The 18,873-nt window shown below is 40.5% G+C and overlaps 1 protein-coding gene and 1 long non-coding RNA gene across 2 annotated transcripts; one reads left to right on the top strand and one right to left on the bottom strand.

Moving 5' to 3' along the window:
- Nucleotides 1-2,413: 2,413 nt before the first annotated feature.
- On the bottom strand, nucleotides 2,414-16,162 carry LOC121842397 (cytochrome P450 2K1-like). Its single transcript, XM_042312393.1, has 2 exons — nucleotides 15,794-16,162; nucleotides 2,414-2,679 (listed from the first exon to the last, which is right to left on the bottom strand). Exons 1-2 carry the CDS (start codon nucleotides 15,995-15,997, stop codon nucleotides 2,437-2,439), a joined length of 447 nt encoding a protein of 148 aa, XP_042168327.1. The 5' UTR covers nucleotides 15,998-16,162; the 3' UTR covers nucleotides 2,414-2,436.
- On the top strand, nucleotides 7,297-15,035 carry LOC121842398. Its single transcript, XR_006081092.1, has 2 exons — nucleotides 7,297-9,534; nucleotides 12,372-15,035. It is a non-coding gene; the product is annotated as an uncharacterized LOC121842398 (long non-coding RNA).
- Nucleotides 16,163-18,873: the final 2,711 nt, after the last annotated feature.

Genomic DNA, 18,873 nt, shown 5'->3' with positions numbered 1-18,873 from the left:
TTGTGAAGATATTTAGAACTTTTTAAACAAATCAAAAACTGAAAAATTGGGCGTGCAAAATTATTCAGCCCCTTTACTTTCAGTGCAGCAAACTCTCTCCAGAAGTTCAGTGAGGATCTCTGAATGATCCAATGTTGACCTAAATGACTAATGATGATAAATACAATCCACCTGTGTGTAATCAAGTCTCTGTATAAATGCACCTGCACTGTGATAGTCTCAGAGGTCCGTTAAAAGCGCAGAGAGCATCATGAAGAACAAGGAACACACCAGGCAGGTCCGAGATACTGTTGTGAAGAAGTTTAAAGCTGGATTTGGATACAAAAAGATTTCCCAAGCTTTAAACATCCCAAGGAGCACTGTGCAAGCGATAATATTGAAATGGAAGGAGTATCAGACCACTGCAAATCTACCAAGACCTGGCCGTCCCTCTAAACTTTCAGCTCATACAAGGAGAAGACTGATCAGAGATGCAGCCAAGAGGCCCATGATCACTCTGGATGAACTGCAGAGATCTACAGCTGAGGTGGGAGACTCTGTCCATAGGACAACAATCAGTCGTATATTGCACAAATCTGGCCTTTATGGAAGAGTGGCAAGATGAAAGCCATTTCTTAAAGATATCCATAAAAAGTGTTGTTTAAAGTTTGCCACAAGCCACCTGGGAGACACACCAAACATGTGGAAGAAGGTGCTCTGGTCAGATGAAACCAAAATTGAACTTTTTGGCAACAATGCAAAACGTTATGTTTGGCGTAAAAGCAACACAGCTCATCACCCTGAACACACCATGCCCACTGTCAAACATGGTGGTGGCAGCATCATGGTTTGGGCCTGCTTTTCTTCAGCAGGGACAGGGAAGATGGTTAAAATTGATGGGAAGATGGATGGAGCCAAATACAGGACCATTCTGGAAGAAAACCTGATGGAGTCTGCAAAAGACCTGAGACTGGGACGGAGATTTGTCTTCCAACAAGACAATGATCCAAAACATAAAGCAAAATCTACAATGGAATGTTTCAAAAATAAACATATCCAGGTGTTAGAATGGCCAAGTCAAAGTCCAGACCTGAATCCAATCGAGAATCTGTGGAAAGAACTGAAAACTGCTGTTCACAAATGCTCTCCATCCAACCTCACTGAGCTCGAGCTGTTTTGCAAGGAGGAATGGGAAAAATTTCAGTCTCTCGATGTGCAAAACTGATAGAGACATACCCCAAGCGACTTACAGCTGTAATCGCAGCAAAAGGTGGCGCTACAAAGTATTAACTTAAGGGGGCTGAATAATTTTGCACGCCCAATTTTTCAGTTTTTGATTTGTTAAAAAAGTTAGAAATATCCAATAAATGTCGTTCCACTTCATGATTGTGTCCCACTTGTTGTTGACTCTTCACAAAAAAATACAGTTTTATATCTTTATGTTTGAAGCCTGAAATTTGGCCAAAGTTCGCAAAGTTCAAGGGGGCCGAATACTTTCGCAAGGCACTGTATGTATGTATATATGTATGTATATATATGTATATATATGTATATATAAATATAATCTGCCAAATTATCTCTGCATCTTTTCTGGTCAGGATAATCTGTAACTATTTAAGACATCTTAGACATTTATATTATTTGCAGAAGATTAGAGTAAGAACATTTGATGAATTGTGGAAACAGCCTGATCTCTGCATTCACCATTCTAGTCTGATCTCTGCATTCACCATTCTAGTCTGATCTCTGCATTCACCATTCTAGCCTGATCTCTGCATTCACCATTCTAGCCTGATCTCTGCATTCACCATTCTATCCTCATCTCTGCATTCACCATTCTAGCCTGATCTCTGCATTCACCATTCCAGCCTGATCTCTGCATTCACCATTCTAGCCTGATTTCTGCATTCACCATTCCAGTCTCAAATGTCAGAAAGGAGTGGTATTATTTAAAATGAACTTGTCAGCTATTGGATCACTTTCAACCAATCAGAGGGCAGCCTAATTCAAGCACAGTATTTAGCAACATTGGTTGTTGTCCTAAACCCAACCATTGTTTCTGCAAGGGCACTGATTGGACCAGCCATGTTCTGGCTTATTCCAAAAGCCACTCTATTGGATAAAGGGCAGGCTGATATACATGCAGCAAAACAGAATGGTGAATGCAGCAATCAGACTTGTTCCACCAGGCTAGAATAAGACTTTCAACAGATGGTAATGCATTTAAGTTCCAATTCATCTCAAAGTGTCTGAAATTGATTGTGTAGCTCAATAACGTTTATTTAAAGTAACTGTTAGGTGAAAATCTCACTTTTAAAAGTTCATAATTTGTTAACGCATACCCACAATGTTGTTGACTCATCCTATGCTCATATTTGTGGCCAACACGTAAATTGGAGAACAAACGTATGGATTTCTGTTTTAGCTTGTTCATAGACTGCTTACAGATTAAGGAAATCAATAAGACAGGTTGTCATTTGGGTGAACTATCCCTTTACGAATGGGACATAGCCAGCAGAAGAGTAAAATATCATTACCATGTCCTTGGTTGAAATCATAGAACACAGGTGTGATGTCCCTGTCCCCAAAGTCCTCTGCCTGGTTGACCAGCGCCTGCTTAACCGTCTTGTATCCTGCCAGAACAACCACTTTCTTGGGTCCGAAGTGAACCGTGAAGATGGAACCATATTTCTTGGAGAGCTGGACAGAAAGTATGCATAAACTACACCATAGACTCAGTTATGTCTCGTAATGATCTATGAATAAGCACATAACTGGACACCACATACAGCTTGTTTAACATGTATCAGTCAAGAAAAAGCGTGAAGACAGTGGTTTACAGTTGATGTCAGACCTAGGTTCAAATACCAGTCAATGTAATTTAATTACTAACAAAATTAGTATTTAGACAAAGTTTTTTATTGGAAATACATTTGGAAAGTATTGGTGTCAAGCTCCCGCTCCCAACATCACCGGTCTACTAACCACTGGTCCTGGCAACCCATCATTATGCACACCTGGCAACCCATCATTATGTACACATGGCAACCATCATTATGCACACATGGCAACCCATCATTATGCCACCTGGCAACCATCATTATGCACACCTGGCAACCACCATTATGCACACCTGGCAACTATCATTACGCACACATGGCAACCCATCTTTATGCACACATGGCAACCATTTTTACGCACACCTGCGACTCATCATCAGTCACACCTGGACTTCATTACTCCCTTGATTACCTACCCTTTAAAAATCACTCTTCTGTTATCAGTCATCAGATAGTATTGTTTATGTTTCCATGTCAGAGGTCTGGTCATGTCATTAACTGCACCAGTCATTAACTGCACCTATGTTACAAGTGGCATGTTGTTAGAGGAAATTATAGTTGAAATGATTAATTATGTATACATTATTGATTAAAACCATTTATTCTGATACTATTATGTTATGATATGAAATGTATGGGCTCTTGGTTAAGCTGTTACTGAAAATGTAAGTAAAAACGAATTAATTGTCTGTACCTTGCTGGGTTAAGGGGAGAGATGAGATAAGCTTTTCAGACAGATAAGAATGTTTGGGTTGTGTTCCATAAGTGGAGAAAAGTATATCTTTTAGACAGTTTGGAATGTAGTTTTATGAGGGGAGTGGAAGAAGATTTCCTGACCTGTAGACAGGAGTGGAAGAAGATTTCCTGACCTGTAGACACTGATATATACGAGTTACTTCCGGCGCCGACAGAGATGGCCGACCTCGCTCGCGTTCCTAGGAAACTATGCAGTTTTTTGTTTTTTTACGTGTTATTTCTTACATTAGTACCCCAGGTCATCTTAGGTTTCATTACATACAGTCGAGAAGAACTACTGAATATAAGATCAGCGTCAACTCACCATCAGTACGACCAAGAATATGTTTTTCGCGACGCGGATCCTGTGTTCTGCCTTACAAACAGGACAACGGAGTGGATTCCATTCAGCGACCCAAAAAAACGACTCAGAAAAAGAGGGAAACGAGGCCGTCTTCTGGTCAGACTCCGGAGACGGACACACCGTGCACCACTCCCTAGCATTCTTCTTGCCAATGTCCAGTCTCTTGACAACAAGGTTGATGAAATCCGAGCAAGGGTAGCATTCCAGAGGGACATCAGAGACTGTAACGTTCTCTGCTTCACGGAAACATGGCTCACTGGAACGACGCTATCCGAGGTGGTGCAGCCAACGGGTTTCTCCACGCATCGCGCCGACAGAGACAAACATCTTTCTGGTAAGAAGAGGGGCGGGGGCGTATGCCTTATGACTAACGTGACATGGTGTGATGAAAGAAACATACAGGAACTCAAATCCTTCTGTTCACCTGATTTAGAATTCCTCACAATCAAATGTAGACCGCATTATCTACCAAGAGAATTCTCTTCGATTATAATCACAGCCGTATATATCCCCCAAGCAGACACATCGATGGCTCTGAACAAACTTTATTTAACTCTCTGCAAACTGGAAACGATTTATCCGGAGGCTGCATTCATTGTAGCTAGGGATTTTAACAAGGCTAATCTGAAAACAAGACTCCCTAAATTTTATCAGCATATCGATTGCGCAACCAGGGGTGGAAAGACCTTGGATCATTGTTACTCTAACTTCCGCGACGCAAATAAGGCCCTGCCCCGCCCCCCTTTCGGAAAAGCTGACCACGACTCCATTTTGTTGATCCCTGCCTACAGACAGAAACTAAAACAAGAAGCTCCCACGCTGAGGTCTGTCCAACGCTGGTCCGACCAAGCTGACTCCACACTCCAAGACTGCTTCCATCACGTGGACTGGGAGATGTTTCGTATTGCGTCAGATAACAACATTGACGAATACGCTGATTCGGTGTGCGAGTTCATTAGAACGTGCGTTGAAGATGTCGTTCCCATAGCAACGATTAAAACATTCCCTAACCAGAAACCGTGGATTGATGGCAGCATTCGTGTGAAACTGAAAGCGCGAACCACTGCTTTTAATCAGGGCAAGGTGTCTGGTAACATGACTGAATACAAACAGTGCAGCTATTCCCTCCGCAAGGCTATTAAACAAGCTAAGCGTCAGTACAGAGACAAAGTAGAATCTCAATTCAACGGCTCAGACACAAGAGGCATGTGGCAGGGTCTACAGTCAATCACGGACTACAGGAAGAAATCCAGCCCAGTCACGGACCAGGATGTCTTGCTCCCAGGCAGACTAAATAACTTTTTTGCCCGCTTTGAGGACAATACAGTGCCACTGACACGGCCTGCAATGAAAACATGCAGCCTCTCCTTCACTGCAGCCGAGGTGAGTAAGACATTTAAACGTGTTAACCCTCGCAAGGCTGCAGGCCCAGACGGCATCCCCAGCCGCGCCCTCAGAGCATGCGCAGACCAGCTGGCCGGTGTGTTTACGGACATATTCAATCAATCCCTATACCAGTCTGCTGTTCCCACATGCTTCAAGAGGGCCACCATTGTTCCTGTTCCCAAGAAAGCTAAGGTAACTGAGCTAAACGACTACCGCCCGTAGCACTCACATCCGTCATCATGAAGTGCTTTGAGAGACTAGTCAAGGACCATATCACCTCCACCCTACCTGACACCCTAGACCCACTCCAATTTGCTTACCGCCCAAATAGGTCCACAGACGATGCAATCTCAACCACACTGCACACTGCCCTAACCCATCTGGACAAGAGGAATACCTATGTGAGAATGCTGTTCATCGACTACAGCTCGGCATTCAACACCATAGTACCCTCCAAGCTCGTCATCAAGCTCGAGACCCTGGGTCTCGACCCCGCCCTGTGCAACTGGGTACTGGACTTCCTGACGGGCCGCCCCCAGGTGGTGAGGGTAGGCAACAACATCTCCTCCCCGCTGATCCTCAACACTGGGGCCCCACAAGGGTGCGTTCTGAGCCCTCTCCTGTACTCCCTGTTCACCCACGACTGCGTGGCCACGCACGCCTCCAACTCAATCATCAAGTTTGCGGACGACACAACAGTGGTAGGCTTGATTACCAACAACGACGAGACGGCCTACAGGGAGGAGGTGAGGGCCCTCGGAGTGTGGTGTCAGGAAAATAACCTCACACTCAACGTCAACAAAACTAAGGAGATGATTGTGGACTTCAGGAAACAGCAGAGGGAACACCCCCCTATCCACATCGATGGAACAGTAGTGGAGAGGGTAGCAAGTTTTAAGTTCCTCGGCATACACATCACAGACAAACTGAATTGGTCCACTCACACAGACAGCATCATGAAGAAGGCGCAGCAGCGCCTCTTCAACCTCAGGAGGCTGAAGAAATTCGGCTTGTCACCAAAAGCACTCACAAACTTCTACAGATGCACAATCGAGAGCATCCTGGCGGGCTGTATCACCGCCTGGTACGGCAACTGCTCCGCCCTCAACCGTAAGGCTCTCCAGAGGGTAGTGAGGTCTGCACAACGCATCACCGGGGCAAACTACCTGCCCTCCAGGACACCTACACCACCCGATGTTGCAGGAAGGCCATAAAGATCATCAAGGACATCAACCACCCGAGCCACTGCCTGTTCATCCCGCTATCATCCAGAAGGCGAGGTCAGTACAGGTGCATCAAAGCTGGGACCGAGAGACTGAAAAACAGCTTCTATCTCAAGGCCAACAGACTGTTAAACAGCCACCACTAACATTGAGTGGCTGCTGCCAACACACTGACACTGACTCAACTCCAGCCACTTTAATAATGGGAATTGATGGGAAATGATGTAAATATATCACTAGCCACTTTAAACAATGCTACCCTATATAATGTTACTTACCCTACACTATTCATCTCATATGTATATGTATATACTGTACTCTATATCATCGACTGCATCCTTATGTAATACATGTATCACTAGCCACTTTAACTATGCCACTTTGTTTACATACTCATCTCATATGTATATACTGTACTCGATACCATCTACTGTATCTTGCCTATGCTGCTCTGTACCATCACTCATTCATATATCCTTATGTACATATTCTTTATCCCCTTACACTGTGTATAAGACAGTAGTTTTGGAATTGTTAGTTAGATTACTTGTTGGTTATTACTGCATTGTCGGAACTAGAAGCACAAGCATTTCGCTACACTCGCATTAACATCTGCTAACCATGTGTATGTGACAAATAAAATTTGATTTGATTTGATTTGATATTGGGGGGATGGAAGAGAGTGTGTGAAACTGATGATGTCATTTTATGTTCTCTCTTTAAAATGTAATGTTCTTTGTATTTTGGGTCAGTACTCACTTGAATTAAACGCTGTTTACCTGGCTTTTAAGACTGGTCTCGATCTACTTCATGCTTAATTAATGAACTTACACCTCATTAATGAATTAGAAACGAGTACGAATTGATTTTGGCTATAAAACACATAGGAATTTAGAATTCCTCTATCAATTTGGTCCTTCGAATCCGGATCTAAATACCTCTCCCTGTTGTCTGGAGGTAGTACGCTGTAAATCGTGCACGGACGAGTTTTTGACTCGTTTTACTAAAAGACCTGACCTCTGAATTGAGGTTAAAATTAAAACAGTCCTGCGTATTATCACGGAGGACAGGAAGGGTGACTAGATACAACGAACAGTGCTTTTCCCAGCCGGCAGCAGGTAAAGTAGCTTTAATTCTCGAATTTGGGAGGGATTATTTAGGATATTTATTGATTAAAATGTTATGAAGGAGTTGAATTTGATCAATAATAGGTGCTTGAATATTCTGAACAAATAAAATGGGTTTCTACCGGGGGTATTAACCAAAATCGATAGGAAGGAAGCAGGTCCGAAAGTGACCTGTGGTAAGGTGCGCTACCATCAAATAAACTAGAGCTTAATAAAGCCTGGTCTTGCAAGCCAGAAGGTTATTAAGGAGTGATATAGTACGCATTGGAGAATTAGGACGCTTGTTCCGTACAAATAGGATGGCCAAAATTTCAAAAGACATACCTAAATAAAGATAAATTAGGCTTGGTGAGAAGGCTGGGTAATTCTAGGCGAACAGAATAATTGAACCTGTACAATGCTGAAAGAAATTAATATCAAATGATAAGTGATTAGTCTAGAGTAGTGAGATTCGAGACATTAACGTTGAAAGTCCCAAAATGAATATCCTATGGGTGAAATGTGATGTCCGATCAAAAGTCTTCTATAGACGTGGTTCACAGGAGAGGTTAACTTAGTCTAGAGTAGTGAGATATGAGACATTAACGTTGAAAGTCCCAAAATGAATATCCTATGGGTGAAATGTGATGTCCGATCAAAAGTCTTCTATGGACGCGGTTCACAGGATGGAAAATACATACTGATTATTTTTAAAGGAACACACACATAGTCAGACAGTAAAAGTAACTAAGTAACGGTAAATTACAAATTTATAGAACTGCACGCACATAGAATTTAAAATGATATAGAAAGGCATAGATAAGTGATTAGATACCATAGCTACTAGTAACGGCAAGGATTTAGAATGGGTGGGAATGCTTCAAAGAAAGCCCCGGAACTAACGGGAGACGAGCGTTACATGGAACAGAGAGACAGGAGAAACATCGATTTCGGTCTAAGATGGAGAAAGAAATACGATTTTGATGGCCGTCTAAATGTAGAAAAGCTGGAATCCCTTATAAAACAGATACATAAGGAATGTGGTAATAATGTGAAAAAGTAGAATATTGAGGGGGTGTGCATGACTGTTGGAAAAAGTGTTAAACTCTATTAACGTAAAATTCTGTGTGTAGATTTGAGCTGGTACATTAAGTATTTCAGTTGGAGCTGGTACATTGGGTATTTCAGTTGGAGCTGGTACCGGTGAGAATGTTGAAAAAGGTGCGGGCTTGCTGATGAGATGTTTGCACAGAGCTGTATCATAATGTATTGAGAGGGGAGTCGTATTGAACAAAAAAAAAAAAGACATTAAAAATAATGGCGAGACAATTGAGGTAATATGCTATTTTGCCCAAAATGATCTGGTGGAAGGATGTATTGAGATGAGAGTCATATTTAAATAAATGTATCATAGGAGAAAAAAGTCACCTAAAGTTAAAATGTAGGGGATAACGGAGAGATACGATACAATTTCGGGCTATCCGGACGTTATAGCTATTTATGAATCGACTGACATATGATAAGTTTAGCATAAAACATGGTACGTTTAAATGTTAGAGTATGATAAGTTGAGAAGTTGGGTTGGTTATGCTTTGATGATTAGAATTTAAAACTTGAACACAATCTGAATAGGGAATATATATATTTTACAGAGGCAGGCAGATGTGTGATGACGTTGCACGTTTAACAACATCGTTCCTCAAATTTAAACTGAGAAAAGGGGTTGTGGCATTTAGAGGAAAAATGCGTGCATTATAGCTTAGAGTTACTTTTCAAAAGCGGCCAGAAGTTCCAGATACATTTCATTAAAAAGAGAAGTATCGTAAAGATGCCACAGATTGCAACGGAAGTGCCAAGCACTAAATGGGCTATATAGTGCAACGCTTTGGACTATAAGATAGGTAAGAATAGTTTAATCGTAAAAAGTTGTGATTGTTTTTCCGAGTATTGATTTTTGGTTAGGTAACGCCTGGGAATTCGAACTAGAAGTTAAAGTATTTCTAAAAAAATAACAAAAATAACACTATCTATTTTCTCTGTTTTTCTTTACGGGGAAAAATAATGTCTTATTTTAAAGGGACAGTGCACGTCAATCACAGTGGTTTGAGTGTATGACAGTGGAAAATGGACAATTTGAAGATAGAAAAATAAGTTACATGATACATCAAGTTATTTAAAACAAACGATGTGAAGGGATTATCAGAATTATTGGGTGTCGTTGTAGGAGTAAAAGGTTGGTTTAAGGGGATTTCCCTGTTCCCAGAGACAAGGTATTTTAAAGGTGTACACTCACATAATGCTAGTGAGTTTTTAATTAGACAAGTGAATAACGTATTGGGAATAGAGTTGTAATTAAAATACTAAGTCAAAGACGAGACAGTTACTTAGAGCAAAATGGATTCTAAATGATAACAAAGAGACACTTACGATTTATGCCCATCGAATTTTTTAAATAAAATTAGCGAATTTAGAGATATTGGTTGGGGTGGTAAATTATAATTCAGGATTGGAACAGATGTGATAAATTAGGTTTGGTTAATCGAACAAGAATTATTTACAATTCATTTAAAGTCGCTACAAATTGGCAGGTTGAGCACTTGATGATGACGTCACTAGCGAGGCACTTTTGTCGCCAGGGACTGGGGATAACGGAGCAAATCGTATGTCTGTTAGTGTGTGCATTGATGTTTCGAGTAACTTTTCAGAAGTTGATATAAATTACAAAATACATTTTTAACAGTAATTTGAGAGTTGCCAGGATAGTCAGGAAAGATGCTAAAAACTATCAGCGGATACCTAGGTAGGCATCAAGGTTTGTGGCGTTTGTTTGGGTTGAACTATGTTAGGGAGAGAGAGACTGGATGTATGATTCGTAAAACATCGTGGTAATGGATTCCATGGTTGTGATTCCAGGGTTGATTGTTTACATAACACCAGTGAATTTGAGCACTTTCAATTGTGTGGAACCATGTTAGGGTATTTAAAGTTTGAAAAGCAACCTCTATAGAAAAACATAACTGCATATGTTTCGGGAAGTAAGCTAGGTTGAATTTGGTTATTCAAACTTTTCCCCTGATACGTAGACATGCGTGTTTAAGTAGGATTCTTCATTCCGGGAAGGATGGAAGTGATCTAAAACAAGTCAATTAAAGGAGCCATGGGAGAAAGCGAATGCATATTTATTAAATATCGGGGATTAAATTACGGATTTCTTACACTGAGAAATGTATCGGGTTAATTGTATCTAAGGGTAACATGTTCATTTAAGTAAACATATACATTGACGGTGTTTAAAACTTATGATTAATGATTTTAGTTAAAGGGGAATCATCATTAGGTTTAGTTTATAGTTCACTTTTGAGTTTCTGAATCGGAATTAGCATAGTGAATGCTAGTTAGGAGTGTTGTGTTCTTCTGGGAAAATGGATGTTTAAAGGGTCTCAATTTTAGATGTTTCCTGGGATTATAACCTGGGGGAAAATGAGGCCATAAACGACCAAATTAAAACAGGTCTGCAAGTATATACACATAAAACCATTTAGGACTATTTGTTTTAGTGCAAAGGTATTTTAAAGAGGCACGCTCACATATGGAACTTTCTGAGTTTTAATTATACAAGTGAATTTATTTTTATGACCTATTGATCTTATCGTGACTGTCTTCTGAGGTCTGATCAGCCTCAGGGGAGAGTCATTTGTATAATGAATGTGGTCATATTGAGTTACTAGTTTTAAGGTAAATTCATTAGAAATGAAGGAGTTTTGGTTGAGGGGTTAGAATTACTGTTTGAACCGCAAATGAGAAAGTGGTTCAGGATTCTGATTTACAACATTAGCTGTGAAGTTTTTGAATGGGCTATTAATGATTTGGTATTGTAACAGAGAAAAAGTCATATTTATCATTGGGAATAAATAGGGAAGATAAGATAGATTAAGCCAATAGGGCAGGGAATTACATAGAAAAATAAGTTGCAGTTTTTTAAGGGTGATAAATTACTGTAGATAAGGTATTCCACACTTTGCAACACATTAAATCCATGTTATTGTCAGATAGAATACTGAGGGTCCCCGAAGGAGAGGGCTTGTTAGTGTAGGAAGGATTTTTAATATGGTTAGCATTTATTAGACTTTGTTTGATTATTATAAGTTTTTAAATAGTATTACATTTAACAGGAATATAGGACATCTGTGATAATTTAGGATTATTGTTAGGATTAAGATAGATTGATTAAAGAAATGTAAGGACTTTAGAGAAAAGCCGCTCATAGACATGTTTTTTTTTCTAAAAATCAATGATTGTAGATAAAGTCAAACAGTTAGGAGCTTAGTGGTATTTGAGAGATATGAGAGAAAAGGTTTAAATTGGTAAAAATATATATTTAAGAAAATATATAAGTAGCGCAGATAGTTCATAAAAGTAGATAAGAAACTTGACAGGGAATTGGTACAGGATTGACACGAAGGGACGCCCAAGGGAGAATTGGACATGTGGAAAATTAAAAGGGGCTCCTACATGATGATGTCAGACATAAGGATAATTCACAAAATCTTACCTAAGTCATTGTTTAAGAATAAGGCAAGGTTGTTACCTGGGCAGAGCCAGGTAACAAAGGGGGGATGGGTAAATAGTGTTCTAGAATAGGATGTGACCTACGGGATAATTAACTAATAATTTTTTTTTTTAGCTAATAAACAGAACAAATGAGAAACTGTTTGTTAACCAAACCTGTATGTCCAAGATTTTATGCACTACAGGTGAAGTCACTCAATCCAGTCCCATAGGCTTGTTGGGGGGACCATACCAAGGACTCCTGGTGACAGCTAGCTGAAAGAGCTACCCGCATTCATATCGCACTGCGGGAGGGTAAGGCACATTAACACTGTCGAACAATAACAGAGTTTGAGAGGAGAACTGGAATTAACAGAATTCTGGGGGCCATCTCTCGAATGAAGAATACCTTACCTGTCCTTTCCTCACTGTTCTTGTTCATAGAAGTGAAAATGTGTCTGACTCTTGCTAATGATGTGTTTTCTGGAAGAGGGTGGGGCTTTATAGGTGAGCTGTCCATCCTAAACTGTATGGTTGGAGATCTTATTCCTACAACATGAACCCGAGAAGGCTAGAGGGCAATATTGACATAATTAAACGAGAAATTAGTATTAACCAAGCATAAGAGATCACTTGATCTGGATAAACAGGAAGTGAGAGTAGGATAGGGAGGGATGTCTCAGTGGAGTTCTATGTAAACCAAGTGGTGTCTGACTCCTTGGCAGTTCAGGACTAAGAGATAGCTATGATGGAAGACATATATGCAAGTCTCTGTAGTTCATGGAAACAAGTTATAGCTCACATCATGTGAGAAGGCTACATAAATCTACATACCCAGCATGGAAGGAGATGGAGTTTAGTGAAAGTAAGGGTTTCAGTTGATAACCTAGTGCATTCCAGGTAGAAAAAGTTAGAGCAGCTGGTTGCTCTATAGGCAGCTGAATACAAGCATTGTCCCTGACAAAGCAGATACTGACGGTGGAGTTGTCCAGAGCCAAGAGCCGGTGTGGATAGTTCAGAAATGGAATTATTCACCTAAGGGAACAGCCTGTATAGTAAAGCTATTCATGAAAGCAGGAAAGCCAGATAACAACAGTTGTGTGGATTTGCACTATTTATATCCACATGCTCCTCTGAAATCTAGGCTTCCTCCCTTCACAGTGACAAGAGGAGATTGATACTGTCTGGCCCGGTATAGTGCTTATGGGACAGAGAATATTACTACTGATGGGGTGATGAGTGATTTGGCAGACTGGTTGAGATCTGGGGATTTCAGTAAGATAAGGAGGCTCAGGGCTCACATCTGTTGAATGTGTGGGAGAATGACATGATGGCTGAGTATTACTGGCTAATTGAACAGAGGTATGTGTACTGGTACATTTTGAGAATGCCTTTTACATTCATTATGTTGACTAAACGGGAGAAAATAAGTACTCCGACTGGGTCTTTTGATGATAGGGTTTGTATTAATAACATTGTGGATCCAAGGGTGGCAGATGAGATCAAAGCGATAAATTAGATCCTGGTAGGATTAGAGTCAAGTATTTTTTGGTGGTCCACTCTCAATGAGAATGTGGATTGGATCGATTATATCTATTAAAAATCCACAGCGCTTCACCAATTATTTTAGAGATGTAATGAATGACTAGGCAGAATAGAATAGTCTTGGATGTTTGCTGGCTGAAGACGGTGGGGGTGTATAGGTAATTTGACTCCGGGATATACAGTTGGGATGGATCAGTGACCAAGGCTTTGTCTGGTTTACACACCCTAGTTCACGGGTTGGCAGAAACTCTGGGGTAGATACTTCTCTGACTGATTGGGTTTTCATAGTATGTTTGGAAAATGGAAAAATGTTATGATCACTGTGTTATGGACTACATTCACCTGTGTGACTGTGTTAGTTTTGTACGGACGTGGTTGATTGCGTGTACGTATGAAAGTTATCATTTCCAGGACTCTGGAGAAATCAATGACGATTCAGATGGAGAGATATGGGCAGATTCCAAATTCTGACCCGTGGAGGACTGAATGCCTGACTACAGAACAAGTGGATGGATCTGGATCTTTCATCATTGGGGAATTTATATTTGATGAGACTAGTGTTGAGGGGAATTAGATTGTACTTTGTTTCAATATTGGACTGTTTTTTAATAAAGATTGTAACGAAAATCCGGAAAGAAGAGTTATGATTCTGATGTAGGTTTAAAAACAGTTGGAGTTAAGGTTAGATTTGATTAATGATGTGTGAAGAGTCGGATAAACATTTATAATAATGTTGATTATGTGTCTATTCATATGATAATCTGATAAACCTTTATAATAAGGTTAGTATGAGTAGGTTGATAGTTTCATTTTTATGATATAATGTAAACTAGATGTAGATTTGAATGTATAATATTTGATCAAAGGGAGGATTGTTAGAGGAAATTATAGTTGAAATGATTAATTATGTATACATTATTGATTAAAACCATTTATTCGGATACTATTATGTTATGATATGAAATGTATGGGCTCTTGTTTAAGCTGTTACTGAAAATGTAAGTATAAACAAATTAATTGTCTGTACCTTGCTGGGTTAAGGGGGAGAGATGAGATAAGCTTTTCAGACAGATAAGAATGTTTGGGTTGTGTTACATTAGTGGAGAAAAGTATATCTTTTAGACAGTTTGGAATGTAGTTTTATGAGGGGAGTGGAAGAAGATTTCCTGACCTGTAGACACTGATATATTGGGGGGATGGAAGAGAGTGTGTGAAACTGATGATGTCATTTTATGTTCTCTCTTTAAAATGTAATGTTCTTTGTATTTTGGGTCAGTACTCACTTGAATTAAACGCTGTTTACCTGGCTTTTAAGACTGGTCTCGATCTACTTCATGCTTAATTAATGAACTTACACCTCATTAATGAATTAGAAACGAGTACGAATTGATTTTGGCTATAAAACACATAGGAATTTAGAATTCCTCTATCACATGTACGTACAACTACTTGTTGTTTTTATTTGATGTAGTTGTTTTTGGCTGTGTATTACAAAATACTCAAACACAAAATGTCAAATACTTAAGTACACTATGTATTTGAACCCAGGTCTGTTATAACAAGATCCCTGAAGGGATATTCCTAGGGTGCATCTCGGGCGCCGAAGACTTGGATGTCGATTATGGCAGCACCCGCACCTCTCTGATTCAGAGGGGTTGGGTTAAATGCGGAAGACACATTTCAGTTGAATGAGTTCAGTTGTACAAATGACCAGGTGTCCCCTTTACTTTCAATATTCTAAAGTGACCTCATCTCTTTCCTTGCAACACATTGGTCACTGTCACAAAGTATTTTGTCCATAGCCTGGTTCCCAACAAAAAACATCTGGGACCAGGCTACTTGGGCAGGACATATCTATTGAAATACACTACAGAATAGAACACTAAACAACATTAACCAGCTAAAAGCATGTACAATGTGCCAGAGTTCATTCATTAGTTTGCTTACTGAACTTTTCAAACCTGGTAAAATAGCAAAAAACTAAGTGAGATAAAACAGATCAAATCTCACAGATCAAATCAACATCAACATGTTTTGTTCTGAAAGCAACGGATGACTTCATCTTACCTCGCAGAGAGTGCAGTAGGGCTTCTTGAGGTCCAGCTGGAGCATGTTACCAAGCAGGGGCAGCGGCCTCGGTCCTGGAGGCTCCTTCCCCTGTTCCTCAAAGTTGGAACCAGAGGAGCGGAGGTAGAGGACCAGCAGAAACAGCACAGTACCCAGCAGTGTCACCGTGCTTGATGTCTGTAGAAGACCTTCTATAAGAGACATCTTCAAACTGAGCTCATACACCTTATACTGGGCTAAAAATACAACACACCAATGCTCCGTTATGGAACAAGTGTGTGTGCTCAGAGAACTTCCACGACAACAGAACTCCAATGAATGCTATTTGTATAACCTCCCCACACCACCCTATTGGAGCAAGATGAGAAGAGGGATGTTACAACCTCAGAGGAGGAGCTAATCAATGCAACTCCAGCAGGTCTGTCTACATATCATATAATTGTGAAAGTCACATGATCTCACCTGCAGGTCATTGACAAACTCTCCATATGATTTGTGTCCTGGTCTTTCCATTTATACGCCTTTATAGACCAGATTAACACATGTAAACTTTATTCCATCACCCAATGGATTGTGAGGGGTACATATATAGAATGAGGTTAAATCTAATCATATTTGGGATTTAATTGTGTTACTAAATATCTTCAGAAATCCCCCTCTGTTGTCTATATACTTTGAAAACTCTATAAATATCATATAAAAACGATAAATTACTGATTGACATATTTACATCTCCAATCATATATAATAACTTTTTAGACACTTGAAGGTGTTCCACATTTGATGTTTTATTTGTTTAGTGTGAGTCAATGATGATCAGGTAAATGGTCTGGTAAAACTATCTTCAGTGCAGACAGTGGGAGAAAGAACAGGTCAGGCTGGATCCCAATAATCCCTCTGCCACGAGGTTACAAAGGTCAGTTTACACATTCCAAAGACAGAATACATTTCCAATCTCTGTAAAAGTCTGAAAACCTCTTCTTGAATAGAGGGAAGCATAACTAACAGAAGTCACCTTAGCCCTGCATATACAGATACATATATTTGTATATCATGTGTAGTCTAAGCCAGAAGTCGACCCACGATTTAATTTGCTCTCCAAAAAATGTGTCATTTCATTTCAGATTTTCAAGGATTTGAGTGGAGATCTGCTTCCCCAACCTCCCACTCTCGATGGGTTAGTATGTCTCATCTCTCCTTTAAATTGATTAAATGAGGTTCACTACCCATGGTGCTACTGACAAATCTACAAAGGTATGGCAGCTTTTCATTTAATTTGTAATCAGATCCACATCTCTGGCTTTTGAGTGACTAGAGATTATTCTTCCCGAGAACTTCATGACTCAAGCATTGCATTTGTTAATAAATGTTGAAGTTGCAAATGAATAGTGTTCCATTTGCTACAGTTTAAAAAAGAAATGTTTGTTGACAGAAGAGACCTCCTTTTTTCACAAAATTTGAGCACAAATGTGTTTACATCCCTGATGGTGAGCACCACAATTGTGTTTACATCCCTGATGGTGAGCACCACAAATGTGTTTACATCCCTGTTGGTGAGCACCACAAATGTGTTTACATCCCTGATGGTGAGCACCACAAATGTGTTTACATCCCTGATGGTGAGCACCACAAATGTGTTTACATCCCTGTTGGTGAGCACCACAAATGTGTTTACATCCCTGATGGTGAGCACCACAAATGTGTTTACATCCCTGATGGTGAGCACCACAAATGTGTTTACATCCCTGTTGGTGAGCACCACAAATGTGTTTACATCCCTGTTGGTGAGCACCACAAATGTGTTTACATCCCTGATGGTGAGCACCACAAATGCCTGAAGCTTCCGCGGTTGTGTTCAAATGTAGGCCTTAGCACTCATTCTGATCTCATTCCTGATGATCAGTGCTTTAGTGTATTATCTTGCTGTCTAATGGTACTGAATTTGAGATGCACCCGACTGTCCACATTGTTCTGTGCAGTAGCCTTTTGATTTGAAAAGTTTTAGTGTTTGTACTAGGCTATTTGATTTAATGTATATACACTATATATACTAAAATATGTGGACACTCCTTTAAATTTGTGGATTCGGCTATTTCAGCCACACCCGTTGCTTACAGGGAAATAAAATTGAGAACACAGCCATGCAATCTCCATAAACAAACATTGACAGTAGAATGGTTCTTACTGAAGAGCTCAGTGACTGTCAACGTGGCCCGTCATAGGATGCCACCTTTCCAACAAGTCAGTTTGTGAAATGTCTGCCCTACCAGAGCTGCCCCGGTCAACTGTAAGTGCTATTATTGTGAAGTGGAAAGGCCTAGGAGCAACAACGTCTCAGCTGCGAAGTGGTAGGCCACACAAGCTTACAGAGCGGGACCGCTGAGTGCTGAAGCGCATAGCGTGTAAAAATCCGCTGTCCTCGGTTGCAACACTCACTACCAAGTTCCACACTGCCACTGGAAGCAACGTCAGCACAATAACTGTTCATCAGGAGCTTCATGAAATGGGTTTCCATGGCCGAGTACCCGCACACAAGCCTAAGATCACCATGCGTAATGCCAAGGCTAGAGTGGTGTAAAGCTCACCGCCATTGGACCGGAGCAGTGGAAACGCGTTATCTGGATTGATGAATCACGTTTCACCCTCTGGCAGTCCGACTGATGAATCTGGGTTTGGCGGATGCCAGGTAAATGCTACCTGTCCAATGCATAGTGCCAACCGTAAAGTTTGGTGGAAGTGGAATAATGGTCTGTTATTGATGGTTCAGGCTTGGCTCCTTAGTTCCAGGGAAGGAAAATCTTAACGCTACAGCATTCTGCATTCAGATAATTCTGTGCTTCCAACTTTGTGGCACAAGTTTGGGGAAGGCTCTGTCCTGTTTCAGCATGACAATGCCCCCATGCACAAAGTGAAGTCCATACAGAAACGGTTTGTCGAGATCGGTGTGGAAGAACTTGACTGACCTGCACAGAGCCCTGACATCAACCCCATCAAACACCTTTGGGATGAATTGGAATGCCGACTGTGAGCTAGGCCTAATCGGCCAACATCAGTGCCCGACCTCACTAATGCTCTTCTGG

This window comes from Oncorhynchus tshawytscha, unplaced genomic scaffold (genome assembly GCF_018296145.1).
Source record: "Oncorhynchus tshawytscha isolate Ot180627B unplaced genomic scaffold, Otsh_v2.0 Un_contig_15310_pilon_pilon, whole genome shotgun sequence".
In the NCBI taxonomy this organism is placed as follows: domain Eukaryota; kingdom Metazoa; phylum Chordata; class Actinopteri; order Salmoniformes; family Salmonidae; genus Oncorhynchus; species Oncorhynchus tshawytscha.
This window is presented reverse-complemented; position numbering and strand designations above follow the sequence as displayed.